Source organism: Hyperoodon ampullatus, assembly GCF_949752795.1.
Source record: "Hyperoodon ampullatus genome assembly, chromosome: 10".
In the NCBI taxonomy this organism is placed as follows: Eukaryota; Metazoa; Chordata; class Mammalia; order Artiodactyla; family Ziphiidae; genus Hyperoodon; species Hyperoodon ampullatus.
The window spans coordinates 70462368-70476002 of record NC_136923.1 but is presented as its reverse complement, the minus strand read 5'-3'; the positions used below and the strand labels follow the sequence as shown (position 1 = coordinate 70476002).

Sequence of the window (13635 nt, the reverse complement as noted above, 5' to 3'; positions counted from 1 at the left end):
TAGATAATTTCACTGTTAGAAGTCCTTTCAGTATGCAGAATTAAACATTATTTGTTCCCTTTCCAATAACACTTATGAAATTAATCTTAACATATTACATAGCTGGGGGAAAATGTGAAATCATTTCCTTATTGAAAGACTTTCCACTACAAAAACATGCAATGAAAAATGAAAATGAAAAATATCATACTATATTTCAATTTTCACCAGTCTATTTAATGATAATTGGAAGATTACTGTTTATAAGTTTTAAAGTTTACATAGGAGAGATTTCCAAAAATTTTTTGAAATTGTTATTTTCAGATATAAAGTTATCCCACCCAGAAACTATACTGCTTAATGCATTATAAATACCTTTGAAGCAGCTGAAGAGCCTGCTGAGAAGACAAAATTTTTCCAAAAGTACTGTTCATAAATGCCTGTATTTGTACCTGAAATGCAATATTAATGTTTGACTTTTTGAGTTAAGGAGATTAGTTTTGTTTAACAACAATGAATGATTCTCCTACAGAATCAAAATACGAGCCTTAAATACATCTACCATCTAAGCATCTAGAACTGCACTGTCTGGTATGGTGGCCACTGGCCACATGTTTCTACTAAGCACTTAAAATGTCACTACTTCTAAGTGAGATGTGCTATAAATGTAAAATACACACAAAACTTCAAAGGCAGTATGAAAAAAGAATATTTCATAATGGTTTGTATTAATGACATGTTAAAATGAAAATATTTTGAATATGTTGGGTTGAATAAAGTGTATCATTAAAATTAACATCACCTATTTCTTTTTACTTTTATGCACGTGGCTACTAAAAAATTAAAATTTTATATGTGGTTTGCATTTGCCGCTCATTATGTATTGGATGTTGACCTAGAGAATTTATGAAAGGAGTGAAAGTCCCTTACAAAGTACATTTTTTGGGGAGATTTAGGATTTCTTAGCATGTTGGTAGAGCAGTGTAATGACACTATAGACACCCAGGGTGAACAGGTGTCATTTTCTAACGCTGCTGCTCTCAGAAACCTCTGCCACACTAAGGAGGAATAAGAAGCCGGAAATGTTCTTCCAAGACTCACACCATCCCGAGCAGTGAACTCCAAACTCCTGGTGCCCAACTGATGGAACTGAAGCACTCCGCAAATTACTTTCACTTATAGATTATATTGGTACTGTCTACAAATACATACTACACCCATTAATCAAACATTGGAAAAGGAAGAAAAGTTAAAACACTGACATATCTTTTTAGATACTAAAAACTTAATATGGCCTCTAAATTTACTGAAAGCTAAACTTGTATCTAAGACCACAGTACAGGCTTTATAACATATAATCTTATTAATGAATCATAAAAATAATTTAAGCAATAAGTTTTTTAAAAAACACAAATTCCCACTGCTATCAAGATATAACTCCCAAAACCAAACACTAAAAGTAAAAAGTAAAATATATCTTCCTATCAGAGTCTAACTTTCAAAAACTGAAAGGAAATCTGTGTCAAAAAGAAAAAGTGTTGTTTCTAGAATTTTAGGATCTTTTAAATTTATATTGCACAAATTACACGTAATATAGTTTTTAGAGAGCCTTTAAAAAAAATAAATGAGAAAAAATATATCATCTTCCTCACCTTCTTGGCAAGGATTTAAGACTCAGGAAGTGGGCAGGGTATATTCTGTCCCTCTCTGTGTCTCCAAGACATTCTGCAGCAAAGAGGAGACCATTCCCTGGGGCTACACCTGGGTTAACAGTTTTCAGTAAGAGAGTAACTGAAGTCATATTAGCCCAAAAGGTGAGAAAGAAACCTGTTACAGTCTCATCCCTCTGGTGTCCCTTCAGCTACGACAGACAGGAGGAGGGTCTCTTCAGAGTCATCCTCTAAGCTGCAGAGAGAATGTGACCATAAAGCGCGGTGCCAAGGGAAGAGTGTTCCATCGTCCTAATCTGCTCTCAAATCTTCTCACACTGAACAAAGAACAAGGCCTACAAATTCTCTCTTACACAGGAAAAGTGACACTAGTCCTTGGCACAACAAAAATCGAATATATTTTTTAATGCACATTAAAAATAAACCCAGCTACAATAAGCCCTTTGGGCTTCTGGTTAGTTACTGATATCTTTTATTGAATAAGCTCTTTTTTCATTAAAAAAAAGATAGAAAACATTTTGTGGACTGGTTAGAAAATTATTCATGCTGGCAAATATTTTTGATCAATTTGCAAGAGTAATTTGTAATAAATAGTAAATATGTGAATTTCAGTACTATTGATTACATTTCAGCTTTACTAAATCAAAAGTATGTATAATTACTTACCTCTAAAGCCTTGATTTTTGCCATGAAATCTAAGAAATCCATGTCAAATTCTGTCCTTCTTGGATCCAAAATATCATACTGCTTTTTCTGAACCTCTTGATATATATTTTTGAATCTTATTGCCATAATGTCTATTCCCTCTATGGGAGAATTGCTCAAGGCTGAATATGTTTGCACAATAGTTATCATTTCTGTAATCTTAAAAAGAAAAGTGTTACTTTAGCTTAAAAGTTAGAAATTAGCACCCTTCCCTAGAATTAACTCTTAATGAATCAATGATTTTTAAAAAACAAGCCAATAAACAGGCTTTAGAATCATTTAAGGTAAAACCAACCGGAGGAGATAAAACAGAAGACAAATCTCTGTTCCAGTCATTACTACTCAGACTATTTAAGACAGAGGATGTTCTGCCATAAGTAGACAGAGTTTAGAGCCTTTCTCAGAATCTGATCACCTTGTCTTCCAAGAGGAGGTGGGGTGGTGAGGGACAGTGAGTAAAAGCCCTTGCAGATGTCTAAATAGTTTCAGCATTTTGTTCTTGAGAATGTTCTGAAAATCGTTTCACTGGATCACTGGATTCAAAAGTGTTACCATTTTTCTGGCCCTCACCATAGTTCTGATATGTAACACTAGCATAATTCCACATTCAAGTAAAGGAAAGGTCCCACAATCCTGAAAGATGACCGTAGTCACTTGTGACCCCTAAAGAACCCTGGAAAATCCTCACAATGAACTTTATTTCCGAAACAGCTGGCTCCATCTCAATGTACCAACACCACCTACTTCACCAAAAAAAAAAGTCTTTCATGTCCACAGGCTACTCAGTTCCTTAATATTCATCAGTGATTCCCCATTTTGATTCCTGCTCTGGAAAACAATGCTCAAAGCTTCCCACTCCTTCGCTTCTCTCCCACAGATGTTCAGGGTGAGAAGAAAACTAAAGACAGAGCTCTGGGAAACCAAATTCATCAATATTGGGAAACCAATATTCACCAAAATTTACATGGCAGGAACAGGAAGAAGAAACAAGGGATATTATACACAATTCTGGTTCTTTAGGGCAGACTAACACTCAATGCACCAAGTCTCCACCTACCAAAAAAGATGCACTTCAGGCACCCTAAGCTGACACACTAGCACTTTCCTCCTCACTTGTTCCTTAAAGATCCCCAACATCTCTGCCCAACTCTGAGGTCTTGGTTCTCCAACCCCAAGCTCAATCTTATCTGTCCTTTGACTTTCGTACTTGGTCATCCTGACATCTGAATCTGAGCTTTCCCTAACAGGCTCTGGCTTAGCCTGCCCTTCTGTCTCTCCTCTTCAACTATTTAAGAGCTCATAGGGGTGGTCCAACAGTGGTCCCTGCTGTGTCCCACTCAGCAGGGGAAGCCCACCAAGGCAGTTCAGTAGCCACCTCTAGAGGATTATGAAAATTCTGGCCACATTTCAGGGTAACTATTATGCCCCATCTTTAAGAATCTGGACACCAACATCCACCAATGACACCTGGGAGAGATGCCAGTCAGGCAAGGAATTCTTAGCACAGGGGAGTTGGAATAACCTAGTAACCAGGATGCACTTCAGGTAAGACCCCTAGGGAGTGCTGCGTTGGCTCTGACAGCTGAGCCTTTGTGGCATGAAGTTGTATCCTTAAGACTACAGGCAAGGCTTCTCCAGAAGTAAGGCAGGGGGAGTAGCTAATGTAGCTGGCCATTATTACCCACTCCCTCTAGCATCAGGAATGCTTGGGCTGCTGCTTTACAGATGGATGTTCATTACGCCCAGCATTAGACCTGCCACCAAAGATCTTTACTGCACATGGGCTAATAATTAAGGTCTAGCCCAGAAACTCTACCAAATGTAAAACTGCACCCAAGTTAGCAAGGGCCCCCACTCCTGGAAAAATTAACAGTAACCAGGACTCACCTCCAGGTTTACATTCTAATGGTTTCAGAAATGTTAAACATTTCTGTGGAACAGGTCCTGACCAATGGGGCTTATTATTCATTTGACCCATGCCAATATCATTCTAATTGGACATTTGTCCCCAAGAAATCCTCACTGTTCACAAAACAGCCTCATGCAACATCTTCCCAGATGCGGCACCAAAAGCACAAGCAACAAAAGAAATACTTGATAAATTGGACTTCATCAAAATGTAAAACTTCCTGCTTCAGGGAATTCCCTGGTGGTCCAGTGGGCAAGACTCCGCCCTCCCAATGCGGGGGGCCTAGGTTCGATCCCTGGTCGGGGAACTAGATCCCGCATGTATGCCACAACTAAGAAGTCCGTATGCTGCAACTAAGAGCCAGCATGCTGCAACGAAGATCCCACGGGCCGCAACTAAGACTCAGTGCAGACAAAATAAATAAATAAATATTAAAACAAAACAAAACAAAACTTCCTGCTTCAAAGATCACAATCAAGAAAGTGAAAAGATAACCTGTAGAAAGAGAGAAAATATTTGAAAATCATATCTGATAAGGGACTTAAGACCCAGAATATATAAACAACTCTTACAAACTGAACTACAAAAACACAAATAACTAAATTTAAAATGTGCAAAGAATTTAAATAGAAATTTCTCCAAAGAAGAAATACGAATGGACAATAAGCATTTAAAAAGATGCTCAACACCATTAGTCATCAGGGAAATGCAAATCAAAACTACAATGAGATGTCACTTCACACCCACTAGGATGGCTAAATACAAAAAGACAGATAATAAGTGTTACAAGAATGCAGAGAAATTGGAACCCTAATACATTGCTTATGAGACTATAAAATGATGCAACTACTTTGAAAAAGAGTTTGGCACTTCCTCAATAAAGGTAAACATGGAGTTATTATCTGACCCAGCAGTTCCACTCCTACGCATATACTCAAAAGAAATGACAACATATGTTCACACAAAAACACATACATATATATTCATAGCTGCATTAGTCATAATAGCCAAAAAGTAGAAAAACCCAAATGTCCACCAACAAATGAGTGGATAAGTAAAATATGGTATATCCAAATGAATATTATTCAGCAATAAAAAGGAATACTACAACATAGATGAACCTTGAAAATATTATACTAAGTGAAAGAAGCCAGTCACAAAAGACCACATATTATATGATTCCATTTATATGAAATGTCGAGAATAGGCAAATCTATAGAAACAGAAAGTAGATTAGCAAGTGCTTAGCGCTGGGTAGAGGGGAGAATGGGGTACCACTGCTAATGGGCACAGGGTTTCTTTTAGTGGGAATGAAAATGTTCTAAAATTAGATGGTGGTATGGTTGCACAATCCTGTGAATATATTGGAAAATATTGATTTGTACACTTTAAATGAATACATTATATGGTATGTGAATTATATCTCAGTAAAGCTGCTAAAGAAACAAACAAAAAACAGCCCCACTCAGTAACTTGGTTTTGTACATCATCCATATTTTCCTATCCTGGCATGTATAGGAAATGCCCTTCAACTTGTGAAATGCCCCCCACCAATTTCCAACAAATGAGCAGACTCCTAACTGTTATCAGGACCTAGGGAGTTGGCAGAATGGTGGGGCCATGGGGAGGGTGGTACCTAGATATCTTTGAAGGCTTTGCAAAGGTTGACTCGAAGGAGCCTCTGATATGGGCTGCCCTGTATCCCCTGGAAAAACATCACTCCTCTCCAGCCAGTCCTAATCAATGAATGAATCAAAGGTGCTGAAGTTTCTAACCCATATCTGCCCAGCAAAGACATCGCCCATACAATGTCTATGTTTAGACCATATATATGGCCTAGAAAGAGAAGGTGCTCACACATCCAGATATGACACAACTACTGGTTCTGCCAGATATTGCAGATATGTCACCTCACACCTTTTCTCAGCCTGATACATGTGGTTAAGAGCAGAGGCTTTCAGTTCAAGCTCTATAGGTAAAGATAGAATTGAGGTCTCGAGAGAAGTGAAAGTCTGCAATAGCTTTTGTGTGACTGGCAGAAGATAGTAATTAGGAATGAAAAAATAAGTTATAATAAAATGCAGTAATCTATGAGTAATAGTGGATGAGTCAGATCAATAGTAAGACAAGAGATCTGGAAAAATAATTCTCAGTGATGCTACATAAAGTATGAAATAACTGGAAAGGTATGGTTGGTAGTGGCAACTGTGGCTGCACGATGCTTACCTTCTCCAGTCTTTTGCAGAAAGCTTCAAATTTTCCAAATATATACATTTCTGAAACCTCAAAAGATTTTTCCCCTGAGGATTCTAAAATCTGTTTCCTTGTTTTGTGAAAAGATGTCTGATATTCCTTGAATAGAAAAATGCAGTCCTATGAGAGATTTAAAAGGGGGTATAATACATAGTGAGACACTTGTTTATGAGTGAAAAATTCAAAAATTCTATCCTCACACAAAACTGATCACATCAACCCCTCAATAGGGGTTGCTGCTGTTAACATTAAAAATTCAAGTTCTCTGCCCACATATTGAAAGGCCTATGAAAATCAATACAGTTTTTTTTTCTATTTTACAATATAGTCTCATCTTCTTTATTCTCATTATTTCCCCTTAACTCTTATCCTTATCAAAGTTACCACATACACTATTTGTTGTCATGTTTTCATGGCTAATCAGAGCTCCCAGGAGGCCAAAAATTATGTATCAATTCTGTCTATTTTCAATTATCTATCTAGTCAGTTGGCATCTTTTAATTAGCATTATTCACATACTGGTATAAAAAACATTAAGACTGTGCAATACTAACTTATCATCCAACTGTCATTTCTCCACGAGGAGATCATAAAGTCTTTGATGGGTGCATTGCTGAAATCCTAATATTTGACTACAGCTATACCAGGTCAGTTCAACCAGGCTAAAAAAAGAGGACATTGTCACTAGGCTCCAGTAGGAACTCACTGTCATGTCCAGCTAACCAAACCATCTTAAAAAAAAATAACGTTAAACTTTTTCAAAGCCACCAATGGCCAGTCAAATCTTTAACATAATGCCAGCTCCCTGGTTCTGACTCTTCCATCTCCCTCTTCACTCTATAAGGACCTTTGTGCTTACATTGGTCCCACTTAGATAATCCAGGGTAATCTCTCCATCCTTAATTTCTCCTGTAACCTTAATTCCCCCTTAACATTTAATATAACATATTCACAAATTCCGGGGATTAGGATGTGGACATCTTTATTCTGCCTACCTCAGCCACTAAATCAGAATTTCTGTGAGTGAGACTCAGGAATCCATACTTTCAACCAGTTGCTCAGGTGATTCCTATAAACATTCAAGCTTATATAACTAGTCTCATACCTACTTCTAGCTATGATACACCTCCCCACCTCTCAATCTCTAAAACAAAATCATTACTCTCTTTGAGGTCACTGATTATTTTTCACTTATTAAACAAAAGTTTAAGGACTTCCCTGGTGGTCCAGTGGTTAAGACTCCAGGCTCCCAATGCAGGGGAACCGGGTTTGATCCCTGGTCAAGGAACTAGATCCTGCATGCCGCAACTAAAAAGATCCAGCATGCCACAATGAAGATCTCGCATGTGCCAACAAAGATGCCAGTGTAGCCAAATAAATAAATAAATATTTTAAAAAAAGAAAGTTTCTTGGTGCCTACCATATGTTAGGAACTCCTTGAGATGCTAGGAGTACAGATAAGATCCCCACCCTACTGGAATATGCCATCTAATAGGAATTACTTTCTATTACTTCTTCTTCACCAACCAATTCCTTCCTGTTGAACAGGTAACATCCTGAATAACAATTCTTCTCATTGCTTCCTCCAACTCATCTGAAAATTATTCCCCAAAACTATACAATAAAAGTTTCCTGAAAAAATTTCAGATGTAGTAGAAAGCAGGTTAAACTAGAATGCAGAAAACCAAGCTTTCATTTCTAATTCAGTAAGTAAATGGCTAGTGACTTGAAGCATATTAAAACAATTATGAGAATAAATTGCTAAGTTCTACGTCAAGAGTCCTGGTTTCTGCCAATTGGTCAGTTTGGGGGGAATGATTTCTCACTCCCACTCCCAAAATTAACCCTGGAGAAACTATAGAGGGAAACATGGAATCCAGCAAATAACAATAACAACGAAAAAAGAAGTGATAAACTCCTGGGAGGAGGATGGGTTGCTCTGAATTTGAGGATTGAGTGAGCAAGAATGATTAAGAAAACAGAGAAGATAAGTAATACTGTTAATGAATAAGGGGACATATTACATAACAAGGCAAAGATTAGTAAGAGAATATTATCAACATTATGACAATAAATTACAAATTTTAGAAAAATTGAAGAAATTCCTCAAAAACATAAACTTACAAAAACTGTCTCAAGAAGAAATAAAAAGAATAGTCAAATAACTAGTTTTTTTAATGAAGCAATATGTATTTATAAAACATACATATAAGGGATTAATATCTAGAATATATAAAGAACTCCTCCAACTCAACAAAAGCAGAACCCACTTCAAAAATGAGTAAAGGATTTGAATAGACATGTCTCCAAAGAAGATATACAAATGGCCAATAAGCACATGAAAAGATGCTCAACCATCACTAGCCATTAGGGACATGCAAATCAAAACACAATAAGATACCATTTCATATGCATTAGGATACCTATTACCAAAAAAAGAGAAAATAACAAGTATTGGCACAGTGTGGAGAAACTGGAACTCTTGTGCATTGCTGGTGAGAATGTGAAATGGAAGAGCTGCTAGGGAAAACAGTTTGGTGGTTCCACAAAAAGTTAAAAACAGAACTGCCATATGATCCAGCAATTTCACTTCTAGGTATATACCCAAAATAACTGAAAGAAGAGACTCAAAGAGATCATTAAACAGCAATGTTCATAGCAGCATTATTCGCAATAGTCGGAAGGTGGTAACAATCCAAATGTCTATCAAAAGATGAATGGATAAACAAATTGTGGTATATCCATACAATGGAATATTACTCAGCCATAACGAAATGAAATTCTGATACATGCTACATCTTTCAGGTATATTTACTGGATACATTTTCAAAGCTCATTCCAAAAGCTTCTGTGCTTCTGTTGTCAAGAGGTGAAATCTGCACATGGATTTTCAAATTGTTGTAAGGTGTTATATTGACAGTTTGAGGCTCTACTCCACACAGTATGTCGTCTTTCTGATGAGGGCCAAGTTTTGGGAGATGGTTCTTTGCCAATAAAATCTTTGGCAGTTCTTTTGACTTCCAGAAGTAGAGTGTGTGTTCATGTACTTGGCAATAACTTCCCATCTTGAATTTGTCCCAGCAAGAAAGAGGCTCACAGTTTTAATTAGCAATTGCAGATCAATTCTCTTCTGACAAATTTTTACTGCCATTTCCACCTTCAACAGTTGATGTCTCTGCATTCTTAGATACTTGGCACATACAAGCCTCAATTTCCTCTTTCTCTTTTCTAATTCGCTCATTAATTTCTTCTGTTTTGGCAGAGCAGCAATTCCTATTTCTTTTGTAGGTGATGTGAATGTTTCATTTAAGTACAGTAAGCTTGCAAGTTCGAGCCTATCGCAAAGTTTTTCCACTTCTGCCATAATTTTAACTGGCTTTATCTCATCATCAGGAAAGTAAGTCCAGATCTTCCATGAACTTTGAAGTTTTTGCTACCTTTCTCTTTTCTTATATAATTGACATATAACACTATATTAGTTTCAGGTGTACAACATAATGATTTGATATTGCCTTTCCCTCTTAATGGCTTTTTTTTCCTGGTTATCCTTTTTCTTCTTTGCCAGTAATGCCTTTTGTCTAACTTCCTCTTTCTCCTTAGCTATCCAAGCAGCTCCTAATTCACCTCATCTCTGTTTTTCTTTAGCTTCTTTCTTCTTCAATTTTCCTTCTGCTTTTGCTTCTCTGCTTCTTTCTTGGCTTTTTCTTTTTCTTTGAATTTTTAAAATTCTTACATCACAGTTATATGCATTATCAACTAACATTCAGTTCATTTCTTCTTTTTTCTTTGTGCCCTTGTTGCTCTGTTCTGCTTTTCAATCTCTCTCCTTTCATCATGACATTCTGCTTTTTTCCTTCATTTAAATAAGAAAAATTCTCTCCAATAATAAAAATTATGCCAGCAGGAATAAAATGCCTCTGCATCATCAAATGATGAATTCATTTCACCAAGTTTAGGAACTTTTTCTTTTTTACCACCTGTAATGCATTTCAAACACCTGGGAAAACACTTAGAAGAAATTGTCCTTTGCTTCACTTTTCTAAGGAACTGAGTTATCTAAAGAAAGATCTACACTGTTAATTTCTCCTCTTTTCACTGACTCAGACATTTCATAAGTTTTAGTTATGCAAGTGAAGTTGTCATTATCTCCTTCTTTAACTGATTCACCAGCTGCTTTTGGTATTGTTTAGAACCACTGCTTTATGTGCTGCTTTGGTCTCTCTCTGCATAACTTTGTATTTTACATGAACAAATCCAAGAACTGCATAATGATTCTGGTTCTTCCAGTCATTGAGATCAAGTGTTTTCAGGAAGAGAAACTATCCTAACTGCAATTCCTCATCTTCTGTTTCCTCTGACAACTCTTTCTTATCCTCCAGTTCCAGAGGTCAGAGAGTGGTTATGAGAGTGCTCAGGGCCAACCCTGCAAGCACAACAGTTCACGTCCTAGGTGGAGGGCACTGAGCATCCTTTCTTGCTCTACCTCAACAGTCCCAGCCTCCCACCTAGGCTCTACAAAGCCCAGGAACCACCACATGAAGAAAGCCAATAACCACTTCGAGATGGAGACTTGCTGGTATGGCCATTTCTTTCAGACTTTCAAAATAACAGATCACTTTAATTTTCTACAAACTCTTTTAGAGGCTAGAAAAGAGGGGAGTGCTTCCTTCCCCTCCTCCAGTCGTACTCATTCTGAGACCTTAGTGCCAGAAACACTAACAAGGACACTATGAGAAAGGAAAATTACAGACTATATAGTTGCAAAAAACCCTAAAGAAAATTGTAGCAAAGTGAACTTAAGAATGTTTTTAAAAAGGTAATTACACCATGACTAAGTTGAGTTTATTCTAGGGATATTAGAATAGTTTCATTTTAGAAAACCTAAAAATGTCATCTATAACATTAATAGATTGAGGAGAAAAATCTTATAAGCTCTTCAAAAAATATGTGCTGAAAAATTTTTTCAAAACCCATTCATAATTTTTAATAATATCTCCTAGTACTAAAATGAGGAACAAAACTTCCTTGAATCTAATCAATGATGTATTAAAGCATCAAACTAAATGGGGAAATGTTAGAAGCATTTTCTTCCAAAAGAAGATCAGAATCAGATGCTAACTATTACCAGGTCTATTTAAGGATGCATGGCAATCCTAACCAATGCAAAAAGGCAAGAAAATGAAATTAACATGGACTGGAGTAAAAGATGGAGGCCAGAGCATATGACATGGCACATGAGAGGTGTCTGATACAGGCAGCCATGGACAAGATGAGGATTAAAATATGCCCTAACAGGAGCACTAAGCATAAAGGGAAGTAGATAATTTTAATGAAGTTCTTTTTATATGCTCATGCTACTCTGTACAATGTTTTTTCAAAGTTAACATGCTTTGTCAATGAAAAAAGTAAGCAAAATTGGGACAGATGGTAAAAGCTTGACTTTATGAAAATAAAAAAAAACTTATACAAACCTGAATTTTCTTTAGTACGACTGGTATTTCCTGATCCCATACATGGTTAGTTCCTCCATCAGTAATATATGCTTTACATGCTGTCACCATTTGATTTGTTACCTAAAATAAATATAAGTCCAAAATAACTATAGGTAGAGAAAGAAATAAAATTTAGGTTTTTTAAATCACAAGCATAAAAATATGATAAATAGAAACCTTATGGAATGAATTACAGAATATAAAAAACAAAGAAATATACATTCCAGGTAAAACAAAGAAAACCCAAAGTCACATTTACCTACTGTATTTAAGTCTACGTCACTGAGGCCAATTTCTTTTTTTTTTTTTTTTTTTTTTTTTTTTTGTGGTACGCGGGCCTCTCACTGTTGTGGCCTCTCCCATTGCGGAGCACAGGCTCCGGACGCGCAGGCTCAGCGGCCATGGCTCACGGGCCCAGCCGCTCTGCGGCATGTGGGATCCTCCCAGACCGGGGCACGAACCCGCTTCCCCTGCATCGGCAGGCGGACTCTCAACCACTGCGCCACCAGGGAAGCCCCCTGAGGCCAATTTCAAAGTCAACTATATTTTCTCTTTGTCTAGTTCTCCTCTAATTAGGTCTTGATCCAGTCCAACTGTGATTCTTCTCCATCCTTCAACATGCAAACTAAATATTAAGTTAACCACCTCTCACATCCCCCAAAATAAAGAAGGAAAAAAAAAAGCAAGACAGCCATTTAAATGGTCTGGAAGTTAAACCAAGATGGCAGGCTGACACAGAAATTTTGGAGAATTCCTAAAATATGGAAAGCACGCAGTACCAAATCTACAGAGGAAAAAAAAAAAAACTAGAGAAAGCCAGAACCCTGTTCTGGAGAAGGTTACTTGAAGGTAGAACAGTTATGGAAATTTTTCAAGATGGGAGACAATGTGAGGTAACCCTCAGTTGTAACCCTGAACACCGAATTTAGAGCAACTTGTACAGCAGGCAACAGCGACATATGCTGAAAGGACAAAGGTATGAGTGTGGACCACAGTCTTCGAGAAGTGTGGCCCAGGTAGCTACTACACCCCCAGGAGGACATATCAGAGAAAAAGTTATTCCCACTCCCCTCCAAACAGTAAGTTACGCTCCTTACTCACAAGAGACAGACAAAATAAACAGAACAGGGAGGCAAATCGGGAGTCTCAAACACAAAGATGGGCAGACAACCAAGAATCACCACGCAATTGAAGAAAACAAACATGGTAACAGAAGCATTAAATTCAACAAAGAGAGAAAATACAGAAAAGATATATGTAAAATCTTTTAAAATATCTTTTATTAACTAAGTTTATAAGAAAGATATGAGAGGATTTTTACATCATGAAAGAAAACAACTAAAGAACTCAGAAATTGAAAAATTTTTTGATGCACCGACCAGCAATTGGGACATAAATGAAAAGTCAATGAGTGAGCTGAAAGGTCAAAGGACAAAGATGGATTAAAAAAAAAAAAGTTAAGGAACATGCATTTTAGATTCAAGGGAAGAGAATAAATTGAATAGGTGGATAAGAAATAATCAGAGGTAAACAGGAAAACTTCCCAGGAATGAAGAGAGAATTAAGTCTTGGGAATGAAACAACCCAGCAAGTATAGAATAAGATAAATGTAAAAAGAACTACATCA

General features: G+C 36.9%; 1 protein-coding gene and 1 pseudogene across 2 annotated transcripts in view; both read right to left on the bottom strand.

The window, feature by feature from the left end:
- Positions 1-13635, bottom strand: part of DNAH8 (dynein axonemal heavy chain 8) — a gene marked incomplete at both ends in the record, with an annotated part of 333524 nt that overhangs the window by 285034 nt on the left and 34855 nt on the right. Inside the window, 4 exons of the mRNA XM_079713152.1 lie at positions 355-431; positions 2316-2513; positions 6490-6636; positions 11988-12089. Coding sequence (XP_079569278.1) covers positions 355-431; positions 2316-2513; positions 6490-6636; positions 11988-12089 — 524 coding nt within the window. The remainder of the gene's footprint in view (positions 1-354; positions 432-2315; positions 2514-6489; positions 6637-11987; positions 12090-13635) is intronic.
- On the bottom strand, positions 9667-11102 carry LOC307059832 (dnaJ homolog subfamily C member 2-like; annotated as a pseudogene). Its single transcript has 2 exons — positions 11049-11102; positions 9667-10835 (listed from the first exon to the last, which is right to left on the bottom strand). The product of its transcript is annotated as a dnaJ homolog subfamily C member 2-like (transcript).